We start from the raw sequence: 12,500 nt of genomic DNA on the forward strand, positions 1-12,500 counted from the left end.
TGCATTGTGGTCTAGAAGACATTAGCTTATATTAGCTACTCTGAATTTTGAGGTGAGATAAAGAATATGTATATGTATTGACATGTTATCTTCTAAATCGGTATTAAGTTGAGAAGAGTGTGTGACACATCACAATAACCAATGACAGTGGCAAAATAAATGGACCTCTCCAAAATCCCATAGTACACGGCCCAGTATTTTAATAATCTTGAAAAAATTATAACGCTGCACTATTTAACCCTTTGCTACTCATAGGTTCTTCATTGATGAGTAAATTTATCTGGTGTTTGATCGAGTTAAAATCTTTAAGTGTATCTCTTAGGAGGCAAAGGGTTAATGGATCATAGATGTTGTTAATGAATCGAAAGCAAACAACCTGTTGGAACCTTAAAATGTTTTGTGAATGTTCTCTGATGTTCATATTGCTTTCAGGTCTTCCATTATCCCTGAAAAATGCAATGTTTTTCTTGATTGGTTAAAGTGCCTATCACCTATTTTTTACCTTTTAGAAGAAAAGTTTAATGGTACATTGACAATTTCTTTTCAAATATTATTTGAGGATTCCATATCCTTAATTGAGCTCGAAGGGGGACTGGAACCTGTGACGTAGCAGGAGTAAGATGTTGCTTTGTTTGTACTGAAATAATCGTAGAGTGCAACTTCGTTTCAAACATTATCTTTTAATACAAAAGAGAACTTATACTGTCACTTACTGTCACAGTAGTATAACGAGTGAATGTGAGGTGAGTCACTCCTACTACGTCATTAGCCCAGGACTTTGATATAACAGGTCGCACAGTCAAAACAGCACAGATCGAAATCCGAAAATACGCTTTTTAATGCGTTTTAAGCCTTGAAGCGTTTTAAGCCTTATTTTCGAGAATTACTTTTGGCAGAGGTTTCTTGTTTTTTACCTTAAATAAAAAAAAGGTTATTAGCTCTTTAGAATCACTTACTATCAATAAGTATTGATTGATATCAATAACCAACTATTCCAAGTCTATGATTAGTTACTTTTTAGAAAGGAAAACGCTTTGTGAAATAATAGGTGGACCTAGAGGAGACTCAAACCTGAGCCCCTTCCATAGGTGACTGCCATGAACTTTAGAGGCCAACAAGAACAAAGCAACCTCGTAAAGGTAAATTGACGAACTATAAAGTGCACATGAAAGATTAGTTTGATAATCTTGATAATCTTGAGGTCTGTTGCTCTACTGACTGCTCCCGTTCTGGCCTTGTAGCTCAGTCGGAAGAGCAACAGTGATCAAAATCCGAAGGTCCTGGGTTCAAATCCCACCCTGGTCAGAGTTTTTCTCTGTCCTAGTGTGGGCCCAATTCCAATACTAGGGTTGATCTCTGATGGAATAACTGTTAAATAAAAACTCCACAGTAGTGTTAATCCTCACTCGAACTTGGAATCATCACTAGTTACATTTAGTTTAAATCACGCTTTTTGGTAATTGCTTTTTCATGTAGTTTAAATCACTTTAACTTGTCACACTGTGACACTGTTACTTTCAGATCATTTCAGCCGTACGCACATATTCCACAAGTTCTTCTGCCAAATTGTTAAAACCATCATTTTAATGACCTTTTTATGAAAACCAGTTAAGTGTTAACTCAAACGAAACCAAAGCATTACTGTCAAAATTGATATTTTTGTCCAAGGTTAAGCAATGATACCCCGCTACATGTATATGACATCATAACAACAATAGACTAGGCAAAAATGTAATGCTGTTAAACTTCTGCAAGTAAGTAAAAGTAGTAGTCACCATGTAATGTTTCAATGACGTTGTTGATTCTTCACGTGTCCCTATCGGGAAAGAGGCCACTTGAGGTATTTTGACTGATAACCGACATATGTTACATCACATGCTATTCTAAACAAGGGAACAATTTTTACTAAATTGTGTTGGTAGAATATCAGAATGATTAGGTGCGAAGCAACGGTAGAAGCAGTTTATAACAACACTGGAGATACCGGTACATATACTTGAGAGGCATCTGATTTGACCAACATAATCATAACCAAAAATAACCAAATTCCTTTGAAATTTCCAAGGGAAAAAACAGTAAAAGGATACTTGGCTAAAGCTGGGGAACAAGAAAACTGGATGTTCTTACTTTCTCTGCATAGTCTTTTCTTTCTTTGGAAGGGAGGCACGATGCTCGTTCTGGGAGGGAAAAGAAAACAAGTTAAAGCGAGTTTTAAGTCATTTTAGAGTTACAGTTTCCATTTCGCTTTGCCAACCCCCCCCCCCTCTTACCCCACCCCTTAGAACGATATTTACCCCCATTTTTCCAATCCCCAGTGAATGTTGTTGGTGTAAAAAGTCCCTGTTTGCTTAGAATACCAAAACATAACAAAACAATAGGCCACTTTCCAAATTCCCATAATACTCTTTGTTTGTCCCTCCAAATTTTTCATAAGCATTGTTTCCAGTTTCTCTACAAAAACAATGCTTATGCAAAATTTGGACAAACAAAGATTATTACGGTTTATTTATTTCTTTGATCGTGAGCGGGCGGTATCCTGAGAAGCCTGCAATCTGGTTGGTTCCGGGAGCGGGCAGTATTTTCCTATCTCCTGACCACGGTCATGGTAACCAACTACGCTAAGCGCAGAGTGAAGTTGCGACTTGAAAGAGCAAAGTTTCAATTTGTCTTAATTGTTTTTTGCAATAGAGCAGTGTTATTGTTCAACTTTCTCATCAAAAAAAAACAATGGATTCTGACGAAAGCTATCACATTAAAAGCGAATTTTATTACCCAACAATGTGTAAAATAAAAACATGCCTTTTCCAGCTTTTCTTAATAGTTTCTCCTACCTTCTAAAAATAGAATTTCGAAATAAATAAAGATGTTTTTCACCAGCCTTGGTCAGTCCCTATTGGGAAAAACTGTGCCCTCTGTCTCGAGTATGGCCATCAAGACCTTGGGCACAGTTTTTCCCAATACGGAGCTCCCGGCCGGTGAATAACATACATATTTTTTTCGGACGTGGCCTACTGAGAATGCAATATACTGTAACTATTGATAATAATAGCAGAGAACAATGCATGTTTGCAAGTACAGGTACTTTTAACTTAATTTGTTGTTTCTTTCAACATTTGTAATACTGGTCGTCATGATTTTCATTTATGTGTTCAATGCACCTTAGGTAATGCATGGTAGATAAGGGTACTCAAAGGCGACTTTGTCGCTGGATGTTCTTGCAAAATGTCATCCGTTCCACAACATAAGGGGGAAATTACCTGTATCATGTACAGTTTCATTTTAAATTGATATTAAGTCTGATCTTTCATGGCTGCTATGCCTTGAGGTTTCGTTGTTTTGTCTGTTCACTATGTTGTCTAAAAAACTGTGGATTAACGTGTATGTGACACAAACATGGGACACAAACTGAACCAGCTTCAGAGGGTCTTCTTTCCTATCTCACATCCTCTTGCATTATAAGAACTTTACTTTGAATGAACAAATACACAGTCGTATCCATGCATGTTCACTGATATGTATTGAATTTCCACAATGAGGAAAGAGCCATTTTCAACACGTAAAACTATCAATGCCAAATACATGGAGTTTGATGAAAATCATAAAATTCTAAATTGTTTAGCATCAGCAAAACAGCACCCTTACTCTCAAGTACAGCATAATTGACAAGTCCGGGTCTTTAAGAGAAACCCTTGATGTGACAGCTTTATTCTAGCTACTGTAACATTTTGCCAAAGAGCACCTTTAACAGTTTCTGACAGCGAAATTAAACCAGGAGCTGCATTCTTACTTCTAACCTTTCATAAGTCCTAAATTCTGAAATAGATCCTCAAATGATTCAATTTCATTGCCATCACTGGCTGAGCCACTGGGTAATTCAAGGTCATCACTTGGCAAGGGAAATACTAACAAGAGATCAATAAATTACCAGTATAGTTTTCAATGTACAGGGTTGCAGTCTTCTAAACCTGTTCTGTTGATAATTTACTGTAGTTGTGATTCAAGTTTATTACCCTGTTAAACTTTTTACACCAGTTTCTATACCAAACTTATGGTAAAGAAAGCAGCCAACAGACTAGCCTGTGTACAGACCCCCCCCTCAAAAAAAAAAATTGGAGAGGAACGGTCTGTGATTTACCGTTAGTAATCGTGTTCCGGAATAATTTTGCATGCATTATTTAGTAATCTACGCTGACCAAAATTTGCGTGGCTCATATTTCGTTTGGAGCTAAATTCTCAAAATGGTGGTCAATGAGGTAGATTTCAAACGTGCATCGAAGAGCGTCTCCGATAGTTTTAACATACCTTGGCTTTATAGCACAGAAGCACTCTTTAAAGGAAAGGATGTATTTGCAAGTCTTCCAACCAGGTACGGCTCTGATCTTCAAAACAGCACAGATCGTTGCTGATGAGCTGTTATTTTCCTCGGTGTGTACATTCTCAAATCTTCCATGGCATCACGCTTTGTAGATTGTACTTGAGAATGGCGAGGCTGGTTGGGATTGCATTGACTGGTAAGGAATAGCGGGAGACGTTTTCGAGTGGACAATCTTTTGAATAGTGCTATATTCACCTCGTGAAGAGCGCTTTCGTTTCTTTTGCGATGACAATTCCTACAAATGTACGTCGAATCGATTTCCACTTTAAACTCCATAGATAACAATTCCGCTCGTACTTTAAAAGAAAAACCTCTTTGACAATCAAAAAGATTTTTACTCGTATTTTGTACCGTGCTCAAAGTACACACGAACGAACCACGAACGGTGGTTCTCACGGTGTTGATGTGGAGAAATAAAAATAAAAGCCAATCAAAACTCGTTGTTTCAATGATGTAATGATCGATGGGTAATAACCAATCAAATCATTTCCACACATTCCAGGAAAAATCACGTGGTATGGAACACGATTATCAACGGTAAATCACAGACCGTTCCTCTCCGATTTTTTTTTGAGGGGAGGGGCGGTCTGTACACAGGCTACCAACAGGCCCCCCTTGCTTTTCATACAACAGCTCAGTAGTTGTTGATGGTCAAAGCAAAGCAATTATTTCGCGGTGAGGCCAGGGGAGTAAGGAAAACTCCAGGAACTGATGCGAAACATGGAGAGTTAAAGGCTTTTTCCCTGTAATCCCATAAATTGAGTTACTATACCCTTCAAGAGAAACTGCCTAAACACCTGTCCTTTCTTGCCAAACCTTTAAAGTGGTACTACGACCAAACAAACAATTCTTTTTTTTCTTTGGATTTCAAAACTATGTTAACTAAACACGAACTGATCCAAGTTTTAAGTTCTGATTTTAAAAAGACACCTGTTTATTTTAACTGGAATTTTCTTATTTATTGGTCCGCCATTGCTAACGTTAAAATCTTGAGAGAGCTGGGTCGAGGAAAAAATGACGTCAAAGACTCACTAGTTTAAGAATGCAATGCGTGTGTACGCGGCCGAATTAATATGCAGCACGGGAGTTTCGGGCTTTCAGACTTTTAAACCCGTGTTTTGCATATGTAATAAATTGCGTTTACACGCTGAAATTTTAAGCTAGTGAATAAATGACGTCATTTTCTCTAGATCCAACCCGCTGAGGTCCAATCGGCCAGTTTTGAACGTGAGTAATGGCGGACCGTGAAATCCAAAACTCACACTCAAAATAAACAGCCTTTGGATAAAACTCAAAGCTCAAAATTTTGCCAGTTAGGTGTTAAGCAAACACGCTTTCAAAATCTGAAGAAAAAAAGCAAATGATTTTTTGATCATAGTACCACTTTAAGGATTCTGTATCCAGGGAACAACAAACTGATTTATTCTATAACGTGTCATAAATGGGGGTCAAAATAAATGACAGATTGGTACACAACATGTTTAATAGCTCCAAAAAGCAGTATGAAAACTCTGCCTTGTCAGAACATGCTTGCCAAACCAATAAAACAATAGCTTGCGATAATTCAACAATCATCACCAACAACCTGCAGTACCACCAATGATTGAAAGCTTTAAGTACATAAATTCTGTCCAAGTTCCTTTGAAGCATGACGAATTAAGTTGCACGAGAAATGAAATGTGACATCTTGAAATCGCAACTTTGAAAGTTATAATCATGCAATGTTCTTAAAACCAAAGTAGCATCAATCCATATGTCATTTCTTCCATTCTTTCTCAAAAAAATGGCAAACGCATAAGGCGAAGAAAAAACGCCAAACAAAAAAGATAAAACAAAGAAAGGGATCATCTCCGCTTAAAATCCAACATCTTTTTAAAATAGTTCATAATTAATTAAGAACTGTATGTAGGAGCTATTGTAAATTCCACAGCCCAATACAATGACTTTTGTGTGCGAATTAACTTTGTGAAATTATGCAATGAGAGTGTACTAAAAATTAGGGCTCATGGATTGAGGTGTTGCCAATTTCATGAAGGACAGGACAATGTAGAAGGAAAAATGTCTTGACTTCTAGCTTCCATTCCTTTGTGTTTACTTTAATGACATCTCATCAGACTCTCAGACCTTCTGTAGAATTATAATGAGATTCCCTTGCCAATGAAAAAGAACGACTCACCTGGTGTCTTTGATGTATCACTTAACTTGCTAGTGTCGCTACCGAGTTGAGCTGAGCCTGCTCTGATTGAGACGTCAGCAGTCCCATGATTCCCAGTTAAATATGTTGAGACTTTCAAACGAGGACTCTCTACGAAGAAAGATTATTACAAGTAGTCAGTGTGTCTGGTAGCCAGAACAGGTGTGCATGTTTCAGAAAGGAAGGATAAAGATATCTATTAAGTACATGAATAACGTAAGTTGTTCTCCAGAGTCGAGAGGGAATACTAACCAACAGACTTTTATATAAAGAGGAAGCAAAAATCAAGGTGGTTTAATTAATATACTGTATGTTGATAAAATAACTTACACATTAAAATTTAGGGTTGTTTGAGACTGAAACGAATTTTAGGAACAGTTGACAGGTTGCTTCCCTTTTCAACGATTTATGATTTCAAGTTAGAAATGCACTTGAACTGCAACAATACAAGGCATCCAGTTTTTCTTCCCTCCAATCCTGTCACCTTTTTCTATGACATTCACCTTGTGTATTATTGGGGCTCTCACCCTTCATTAATGCTCAAAGGAAAATAATCATTATTACTAACATGTTGTGTGAATCTGCACTGTAGTTTTGGGAACACTGACATTCTTTACTTATATGCTTACCACGGAATAGAAGGAACACTGGGGGCAAGAACAATAATAATGTCAAGAACAAGTATTATGTACATATATAAAATACTTCATGAAGGAAAGAAAGTTGGAGAAATAAAAGTGGACTGCCACTGACACAATACCTTTCATTTTCATGTTAGGCCATTCTGCACACTGAAGGGCTTCAATTACTCGTGCAATTCCTGTCTTTTCACCAAAATAATCTACGATGATGAAGCAAGATTAACATGGTGTACCATAGGGTTTCTTAATTGGTCCTTTAAAGACTTTATAGACCAGACCAATAACAAAAACAATAACTTAACGGTTTTGATGACCACTGACCAATGGGGTAAGATGTCATTTACCCTACTTTGTGCACATGTAAGTACATGACTCACATGCAATTTTTATGGCATTAATTGTATCATTCTCTTCATTTTGGCTCTGGTGTCAGAAACGAGATCTTTTTGATGACGGTTTAGTTCCTTGATCTGTTGAAGTGGTACATTTGCATCCATGTTTTGGTGCTTTGCTGTTTAATTGTCTCTGTTTCAAGATCACTCACGGTGTACTCTGCACCTTTCTACATCATGTGATTGTGGAGAAGCTATCATGTACTGTACCTTTCACTTTTACATTCTTTTCTTTCGAATCATCTAATAATGCATGCTGAAGCTTACAAATGGCAGTGGGAGTGGTTGCAAAACCAGAAGTAATTGGCATTGCCTGAAATTTTCAGACATGATGTCATGCTGCAAGGGGGCAGAGGGGTGGAATCCTCTGTCTCCCATTCTTTCTTTCTCCCTTCTGGAAAACCAGATACTCAGGCTACACTGAATAACATTGGTAAACTTATTGGTGTATTTGGGAGGGGATGATGTGACCAGAAACTTGCGCAAGTAACCTTGGAAAGCAATTAAAACCATAACGTTCCTTGATCTGGTTCTACAGTGTGCATGGTGGGATACTCATTTAGGATAAATGATAAAAATTAGTAAATCACTATAAATCACTCACTAGAGTTAAAGGCAGTTCATAACGATACCTCGAACAGCACTTATACTACTAATATGGCTTTTGTCCACTGTTTTAGCGTTGGCTAGCGATACTTGCCCACATTGTAAACATCATTGATACGTACATGACATACCATAAGAGGCCGCGTTGCATTGTAGGGCGATTTGAACGAAAGTGTTACATAATTTCAACTTTCAAGTGAAGCTATGATCTTCGCAGTTACGCACGCAATTTTTACAATTGCGTAAAGAAGCCTGAAAAATTCAGGACTTCAACGGGGTTTGAACCCGTGACCTCGCGATTCCGGTGCGACGCTCTAACCAACTGAGCTATGAAGCCACTGATGTTGGGAGCTGGTCATTTGTGGGTTCTAATGGTCCCGTGAGGAATGAATCAATGATGAAATGGTATATGAAATGAATCATATGAACTGCGGATATGAAATCAAGTGAAGCTATGATCTTCGCAGTTACGCACGCAATTTTTACAATTGCGTAAAGAAGCCTGAAAAATTCAGGACTTCAACGGGGTTTGAACCCGTGACCTCGCGATTCCGGTGCGACGCTCTAACCAACTGAGCTATGAAGCCACTGATGTTGGGAGCTGGTCATTTGTGGGTTCTAATGGTCCCGTGAGGAATGAATCAATGATGAAATGGTATATGAAATGAATCATATGAACTGCGGATATGAAATCAAGTGAAGCTATGATAAAACCCCGTTGAAGTCCTGAATTTTTCAGGCTTCTTTAAGCAATTGTAAAAATTGCGTGCGTAACTGCGAAGATCATAGCTTCACTTGATTTCATATCCGCAGTTCATATGATTCATTTCATATACCATTTCATCATTGATTCATTCCTCACGGGACCATTAGAACCCACAAATGACCAGCTCCCAACATCAGTGGCTTCATAGCTCAGTTGGTTAGAGCGTCGCACCGGAATCGCGAGGTCACGGGTTCAAACCCCGTTGAAGTCCTGAATTTTTCAGGCTTCTTTACGCAATTGTAAAAATTGCGTGCGTAACTGCGAAGATCATAGCTTCACTTGATTTCATATCCGCAGTTCATATGATTCATTTCATATACCATTTCATCATTGATTCATTCCTCACGGGACCATTAGAACCCACAAATGACCAGCTTCCAACATCAGTGGCTTCATAGCTCAGTTGGTTAGAGCGTCGCACCGGAATCGCGAGGTCACGGGTTCAAACCCCGTTGAAGTCCTGAATTTTTCAGGCTTCTTTACGCAATTGTAAAAATTGCGTGCGTAACTGCGAAGATCATAGCTTCACTTGATTTCATATCCGCAGTTCATATGATTCATTTCATATACCATTTCATCATTAATTTCAACTTTGCCGTCGATCGGTAAGTAGGTGAAGTCTGTCGAGTCATACATCACCATTACGGAATGTTATGTCACGGAACCCATTGACACCTAAACCGGCCGTAACCGGCCGCGCGCGATGACCACTGAAATACCTAAACCGGCCGTACAAAATGGCATCTTGATCAGAGTTGATCTTAGGCCTCTACCCAGTCCCTCTTAGTAAATCTTAATGTTTTGTTGTTATGGAGATTTAGTAGGATAATTGACCAATCATTTAACATCTTGTGAGCATATCTTGACAGCTGATAAGAGACCCCACAAGGGCTGGCTTTTTGCCCTTCCGATCGCGCGATCAAATTACACGAAGACAACAGCCGATGCGCCTGATAACGCATCAAACGATGGAGATATTCATGCTTTTTACTGGGTTGCCAGTATGGCAATCCCAATCGGAAAAAGGGTAGCATTTGTTGGGTGTTTTTCTTTTCTTTTGTTTTTTCCGTGTCGGTAAAAGTCTTGCCTGTCACTCCCCTGCTAAGTGGTGTCTTTGTGCATAGAGCCTTCTGCGCGTATTTTCTTAGGATCGAGAGGGTAGTGGGAAATGCGTAGATTTCTCTGCTGGACACAGTAGAACGATTAAACTTAACCGGCAATGGCGTTAAAAGTCATCTAACGCGAATGGCATTTTAGTGGATCTTTGAACAAAATATACCCTTATGAAGCTCAATAATGGCAAGGCAAATGAATACTGAACAAGACAGGCGGTGGAATCTTAAAACCGACGAGTAATGGACTTCGACAACAATCTGTCGCCCGTCGAGCCGTCTTTTACCAAGTGTGCTGTTATGCAGTGTTATGTAGAACACTGAAGATTCGTAGGGCAGCGATAATAGTGAATTCAAAGACTAGACCAGGTGGATTGGATGGAATTTCAAGCGTTAAAATTGCTGAAAAGGTAAGATTATTTTCATAGCGATGCAATTGCGTGTCTTCACCACATGTTCCTTTGATCTCACATAATTGTGTTTTCCCTCAAAATATTCGCTTGTTTTCGCTTTCGCTCGAACATATTTACCTTTATTACATGTCCAGTGAATAGTTTTATCCTCTGGGATGAATTTTCCGTCGAAAAATCGGTTATTTGGGTGGTTTTTGGCAAACAGAGGTTAATTATTCGTAATACGATCCCTTCCGTTGCCATTAGCAACGGGTCGCAAATTTGACACTTTTATAGCATTATCACATTACGCATTGATCGCTAATCCGATTATTCCTAAAAATCTAAAAATACTCGTACCTCATCAGTTTTCGGTCGAATTGATGAGCAGATAAATTGGAGAAAATTTTAGTTTTGCATCCAAAAATTCGTAATCAACGCTAAAATGACCAAATTTTGCCTGGAAAACATAATTTTACTTTTATTTTTCTTAAATTTTTTCGTTCAACTTTCGCTTTTATAAAATGTTTCAGTTGTCTGTAAATACGTTATATGCTGTTTGAAAGCTTATTTACTTAGCTTTAAAATGATGTATTTTTCCCCCTAACTTTAAATATTTCTTGGCGATGGCTGATTTACCGCGGTTTTCTCGCGGTTGGGAAGGTAGGAAAAAGAGTAAATAGGCCGGTAGCCAGGTTTCTAACCTCAGAAAAGGATCTGTTTCGTTGTACGAATGTGTGAGGACCTGTGAGCCAAAGTGCCTCTGCCGGTATGACTTCTGGGTGACCCGTTAATAACTTCTTACTAACCGAGCGCGAGGGCCGTACTGGGGAATATTGGCCCGAGCTCGTGACAGGGCCAATATTCCCCAGTACGGCTTGAGCTAGCTCGGTTAGTAAGTAGTTTATTAATATATGGTTTTTTAATTACCTTTTGCTTTGTTTTTGCAAGTCCGTAATCGGCCCGTGGGCATTACGGGAGAATAATGCCCTACAATTCAGTCACAATTAGCCAATCAGAGTGCCGTTATATCGGCTACAAACACAAGCCATATAATAAATGGTCTTAATGACCCCCCAACTTGAAAAAAAGTGCCTGGAACGCTGCACGTACCATAGGCAACCCAGTGTACCCTAACGGAGGGTCTAGTTTTTTCGGATTCGGAGGATCTAGGGATCTAAGGGATCTTTTATGGTTTTCCTGTAAGGGGAGAGGATACTAGAGACAACAATTTTGATTTAGATGGCTTTAAAAGTGACGAAGAAAACGGTGAAAACCAAGCGACCGATGATAAACAAGAAGCTCGCTGGAATGATCAGCTCGATAATATTAAAATTCCAGATTTCGTGGCAGCTACTGCTCTTTATTTCGTTTTAGATAATCGTAATGAATTAAATATTTTTCTTAGTTTTCATAAATGATGAAATGGTATATGAAATCAAGTGAAGCTATGATCTTCGCAGTTATGAACGCAATTTTTGCAATTGCGCAGAGAAGCCTGAAAAATTCAGGACTTCAACAGGGTTTGAACCCGTGACCTCGCGATTCCGGTGGGACGCTCTGACCAGCTGAGCTATGACCAGCACAAATGACCACCTCCCAACGTCAGTGGCTTCATAGCTCAGCTGGTCAGAGCGTCGCACCGGAATCGCGAGGTCACGGGTTCAAACCCTGTTGAAGTCCTGAATTTTTCAGGCTTCTCTACGCAATCGTAAAAATTGCGTTCATAACTGCGAAGATCATAGCTTCACTTGATTAGTTTTCATAGGAGATGATCTATGGGAAGTAATGGTAAATGAAACGAGTAGGTATGCCTGTCAAAAACTCTCAAAATCCCCGAACGCATTGCCGTTTTCATTGAGTAAGCCGCGCAGAATTAAAGGCCTTCGTAGCAATTAACGTCATAATGGGCATTGATTAGCTCTCGAATTTAGCTTTATATTGATCAACCGATGGATTTTTGCAAATAAAAAGTTTTTTTTCCTAAAATAAATTGGTAATCGAAGGAATTTTCGCCTTCGG

General features: G+C 38.8%; 1 protein-coding gene across 5 annotated transcripts in view; it reads right to left on the bottom strand.

Moving 5' to 3' along the window:
• The window catches only part of LOC137992637 (alpha- and gamma-adaptin-binding protein p34-like), a 76,517-nt gene that overhangs the window by 17,447 nt on the left and 46,570 nt on the right, over positions 1-12,500 (bottom strand). For 2 of the 5 annotated variants that reach the window (XM_068838086.1, XM_068838091.1), the window contains 4 exons: positions 7,330-7,410; positions 6,552-6,680; positions 3,795-3,902; positions 2,128-2,177 (listed from right to left, as the gene is read on the bottom strand). In XM_068838086.1, coding sequence (XP_068694187.1) covers positions 2,128-2,177; positions 3,795-3,902; positions 6,552-6,680; positions 7,330-7,410 — 368 coding nt within the window. Of the gene's footprint in view, positions 1,592-2,087; positions 2,178-3,794; positions 3,903-6,551; positions 6,681-7,329; positions 7,411-12,500 lie in introns of all 5 variants that reach the window. The other 3 variants (XM_068838087.1, XM_068838088.1, XM_068838089.1) reach the window with 3 other exon arrangements.

The sequence above is a fragment of the Montipora foliosa genome, chromosome 2, assembly GCF_036669935.1.
Source record: "Montipora foliosa isolate CH-2021 chromosome 2, ASM3666993v2, whole genome shotgun sequence".
Lineage (NCBI taxonomy): Eukaryota > Metazoa > Cnidaria > Anthozoa > Scleractinia > Acroporidae > Montipora > Montipora foliosa.